The 5,141-nt window shown below is 35.1% G+C and overlaps 1 protein-coding gene across 1 annotated transcript; it reads left to right on the top strand.

Moving 5' to 3' along the window:
- Positions 1 to 2,930: 2,930 nt before the first annotated feature.
- On the top strand, positions 2,931 to 4,675 carry LOC133334178 (juvenile hormone esterase-like; the record flags this gene model as incomplete). The annotated part of the gene is made up of 5 exons (XM_061542477.1): positions 2,931 to 3,005; positions 3,254 to 3,709; positions 3,773 to 4,337; positions 4,402 to 4,534; positions 4,596 to 4,675. Coding segments are annotated over exons 2-5 (1,201 nt in total), but the record flags the coding sequence as incomplete, so codon positions are not given.
- Positions 4,676 to 5,141: the final 466 nt, after the last annotated feature.

Raw genomic sequence — 5,141 nt, 5'->3', positions numbered from 1 at the left:
GAAAATTATTAGAAAAGAAACGATGCTGACAATTTTACAAATCTGGAGCCTAATTTTTATTATAAAACCAATATTAATTTGGGCCTCAGAAAGTCCTGCGGTGGAAATAAACAGCGAAGATTTCAAGGGCACCATTGTCGGCGTGGAAAAACAAAATTTGGCAAATGAAACATTTGCAGCATTTTTGGGTATTCGATATGCCAAGGCACCCGTGGGAGAACTGAGATTTAGGGTAAGTCATTAAATATTGAATTCAGGTAACGGAAACTCTGTTCAGATAAGACAAACTCAAGATTCCCACCATTCCAACTATATTCAGCTTGGCTGAATTGTAGATTTCCTAGGGAAGATCATATTCAGCTGAGCTGAATTGTAGATTACCTAGGGAAAATCATATTCAGCTGAAGAGAATAGAATAATTTTCTCAGAAACCCTTATTCAGCTGAGCTGAATTGTAGATTTCTCACAGAAATTCATATTCAGCTAAGCTGAATTGACAATTTCTTACAAAAACATCATATTCAGCTAAGCCGAATTGAAGAACATTTGCTAAAAAACTTATTCAGCTAAGCTGATATGTAAAATACCAACATAAACACAAATGCAGCAAAAATTAAAAGTAGATTTCTTAACGGAAACCTTGGCTGAATTGTAGATTTCTTAAAGAAAAGCTTATTCAGCTATGCTGAATTGAAGATTTCTAACAGAAAACCTTATTCAGCTAAACTGAATTGAAAAATATTTGCTAAAAACCTTATTCAGTTAAGCTTATATGTAAAATACCAACATGGAAACATATTCAGCAAAACTTAAAGGAGGCTTTCTTAACGGAAACCATATTCTGGTGAAGGAAAACTTAATTCAGCTAAGCTGAATTGAAAATTTTCTACATAACATAATATTCCGCTATGCTGAATTGAAGATTTCCAACAGAAAACCTTATTCAGCTAGGCTGAATTGAAATATATTTGCCAAAATCCTTAATCAGCTTAGCTTATATGTGAAATACAAACATTAACAGATGGTCAGCAATCATTAAAGGAAGATTTCTTAACGGAAACCATATTCTGGTTAACAAAAATCTAATTCAGCTAGGCTGAATTGAAAATTTCCAAAAGAAAAGCATATTCAGCTATGCTGAATTGAAGATTTCCAGCAGAAACCCTAATTCAGCTGAGCTGAATTGAAGAATATTTGCCAAAAACGTTATTCAGCTAAGCTTATATGTGAAATACCAACATGAACACATATTCAGCAAAACTTAAAGGAAGATTTCTTACCAATTACTTTATTCAGGTAAATAAAACCTTATTAACTTGGATTGTAGATTTCTTACAGAAAAGCATATTCAGCTATGCTGAATTGAAAATTTCCAACAGAAAAAGCATATTCAGCTATGCTGAATTGAAGATATCCAACAGAAACGCATATTCAGCTATGCTGAATTGATGTTTTCCAACAGAAACCCTTATTCAGCAGGGTTGTATTGAAGATTTATCAATAGATGATTTATTAAACTAAACTGAATGTAAAATGTCTCACTAAAACCCGTATTCAGCGACGCTGAATTGAAGATTTCTCGTCGGAATACCTATTCAGCTGGGCTGAATTGAAGCTTTTGCACCAAAAACGTTATTCAGCTGGGCTGAATTGAACATTTCCCAACAGAAATCTTATTTAGAAATGCTAAATTTAAAATTTCCCACAGAAAGCCTTATTCAGCTGAGGCGAATTAATATTTTCCTACCAAAAATCTTATCAAGCTACGTTGTATTAACAATTTTCCCACAAAAACCTTATACAGCGTTGCTGAATTAAATATTCCCCAGCGGAAATTGAAGATTATCTATAAAAACTTGTATTAAGCAATGCTGAATTACAGATTTCCCACAGAAAACCTTATTCAGCTAGGACGTTTTAAAGATTTCGCCCCAGAAACCTTATTATTTGCTACCAACGCCTTATACAGCTTCACTGAATTGTAGATATCTCATGGAAACCCTTATTAAGCTGAGCTAAATTGAAGATTTCCCTAAATAACGTTTATTGAGCTAAGCTGAATTGTAGATTTCCCAACAAAAACCCTATTCAGCTAAGCTGAATTGCAGATTTCCCACAGAAAACCAAATTCATCAACAGTATATTAAAGATTTCCCTTCCGAAACATTATTCAGCTAAGCTGAATTAAAAATTGCCTAATGAGAATCATATTCAGCTACATCGAATTACAGATTTCCTTACGAAAATCTTATTCAGCTTAGCTGAATTGAAGATATTCCATCGGAATCATTATTCAACTGTGCAGAATTGAAAATTTGAAAGAGAATAACTAATTCAGCGTACCTGAATTGAAAATTTAGAAATGGAACACTCAGGCGATTGAAGTGAATTGATTATTTTCCGTAAAAACTCGTATTCAGCTAAGCTGAACTGAAGATTTTCCAACGAAACAACTATTCAGCTCAGTTAAATTGAAGATTTACCACCAAAAATCATATTCAGCTAAGGTATATTGAAGATCTCCTTCCGGGAACATTATTCAGATAAGCTGAATTAAATATTTCTGAATTAAATATATTTGAGGCATATTTATAGGCTTGGATTTCTTTAAAAATATTTTTGAGGCATATTTATAGGCGTAGATTTTTTTAAACTAATTTTTGAGGCATATTTATAGGCGCGGATTTTTGAAATAATTTTTGAGGCATATTTATAGGCGCGGATTTTTGATGTAATTTTTGAAGCGTAGATGCTATTAAAAACTAATTTTTGAGGCATATTTATAGGCGCGGATTTTTAAGACATTATTTTATTGAGGCATATTTATAGGCGTAGATTTTTTAAATTATTTGTTCTTGGATGTATCTAATTTATTTCAGGATCCCCAGAGAGCCGAGCGATTCGATGGTGTATATGGAGCCATGTACGAAGGATACGAATGTCATTCAATAACAGCGACCAATGCTTCGGAAGATTGTTTAAATTTAAATATCTACACCAAGAATGTGAGTATTGGAGGTTCCAGAGATTGGCGAAGACCCTTATGTTTATGACTTATTTATATAAGAGGATATTTTATCCATGGAGACCCCTTCAGGGGTTCTTTTGTGTATAGTAGCTCCTTCTGGTGTTCCTCTGTATATAGAAGCTCCTTATTGGGTATGCTAAGAAGAGGATTTACAATCTAAAGAAACTTCCAATAGGTCTTCTAGAAAATCCTACCTTTTTCTAACCTATCTTTTATTTTTTCCAGCTCCATCCCTCCGAACCTCTACCCGTTGTGGTGATGATCCATCCTGGAGGCCTGTATCTTGGCAGCTCTAGATGGTTGCACCCCGATTATCTAATGCAAAAGGACATTGTGTTGGTGTCATTTAATTACCGTCTGGGCACCTTGGGGTTCTTGAATTTAGGCTCATCTTCGGTCCCCGGTAATGCTGGGTTCAAGGATCAAATTTTAGCTCTACAATGGGCGCAACGTAATATTGCGAAGTTTGGTGGAAATCCTCAAGATATAACACTCATGGGTTATAGTGCTGGAGCACTTAGTGTGTCCCTACATTTAGTCTCCCACATGGCAAGGGACCTTTTCCACAAAGCCATAATGATGAGCGGATCCATGCCACCTCAAGTTGTACTGCCACAAGGCAATCAAAAATATTTGGCCATAAGGCAGGCCAAGAGATTGAATTGTTCAGGATTTGAGGACGTAAATGAAATGCAATGGTATCCTGTGATACGTGAGGAAATCCCGAACCATAGGGACATCAAGGATGAAGATATCCTGGCATGTCTCTCTCAATTCTCGGGCAATGAGATAGCTGGAACCTTGAGGCAAATGTTTGATTTTGGTAAAGACAATCCCATTTATTTATGGCTTCCAGTGGTAGAAAAGGATTTTGGCCAGGAAAGATTTTTGATAGAGGATTTTTACAAGTCCCTAAAGGATTTGAAGGAATTGAAAATTCCTCTACTAATTGGCTATACAAATGGTGAATTTTGTTCGTCCTCCAAGGATATTTTAGCGGATGAGAAACTAAAAATGGATTTTGAGGAAAATTTCTTGACCTTGGCTCCAAGGATTTTTGGTTATGAAAATTGGCCATACAGCAAGGATATTAGTCAAAGGATAAGGGATCACTACTTCAATGGCTCTTCGAGATTCTCAGCCGAAGATTATGATGGTCTTTGTGATTTATTTTCCGATTCATTGATACGCTTTGGGGCACATCGCACTGGGCAATTGGCCAGCGAGAAGGGAGCGGAGGTATATTTCTATGAATTTCGTTATCAAGGGAAATCCTTGGAGGTGGACAAGGATTTTCCGAATAAGAAGGGTAATATTTGTCAAAGAAAAAAATCTAAAGGGAGGTTTTTAAAGATATATTTATTTATTCTTAGATCGGGTGGAACACATGGATGACTTGCAATATCTTTTCAATTGGAACCACAGGCCCAATGAGGGTCTGACGCAGGATGAGTTGGGTATTATAAAGCTTTACACGGATTTTATATATGATTTTGTGAAGAATGGGTAATACTCCCTTAAATACGATTCTCTATAAATTATTTTCAATACCTTTTATATTTTCCAGGAAACTAACCTCTCCAGCAGCCAAAACTTATCCTAACTCCTATGCCGCCATATTGGATGGGAAATTGGAATTTATGCAGGGCAATAATTTTGAGAATTTTAAATTTTGGTTGGATTTGTTTCAAATAAATAATAAAAATTAAAAGTCAAATATTTCGAAATTTTGAAAAATATTTTTGGAATTGTGTGGATAATTGTAGTAAAGTCGGACTGGGCCGACTATATGATACCCTTCACCACTTGGGCTATATTGTACATATGTATCCTTACAATTGCATGTCAATGTTACCTCAATGCTCCCTATGCTAAATTTAATTTCATTCGGGCAGATTTAGAGTCGTCTGCATACCATGGGACAAATTTATGGAAAAAAAAATCCGACGTATATATATATATTTATATGTGGGAGCTATATCTAAATCTGAACCGATTTCCACAAAACTTACCACACATCATTCTAGACCCAATTTAATACGCTATACCAAATTTCGTGCAAATCGAAGTATAACTAGGGACTTTGGCGCTCCATTTAAATAAAATCGGAGTA

Source organism: Musca vetustissima, unplaced genomic scaffold (assembly GCF_032173495.1).
Source record: "Musca vetustissima isolate MV318-11 ecotype Yass unplaced genomic scaffold, APGP_CSIRO_Mvet_v1 utg36092, whole genome shotgun sequence".
Lineage (NCBI taxonomy): Eukaryota > Metazoa > Arthropoda > Insecta > Diptera > Muscidae > Musca > Musca vetustissima.
This window is presented reverse-complemented; position numbering and strand designations above follow the sequence as displayed.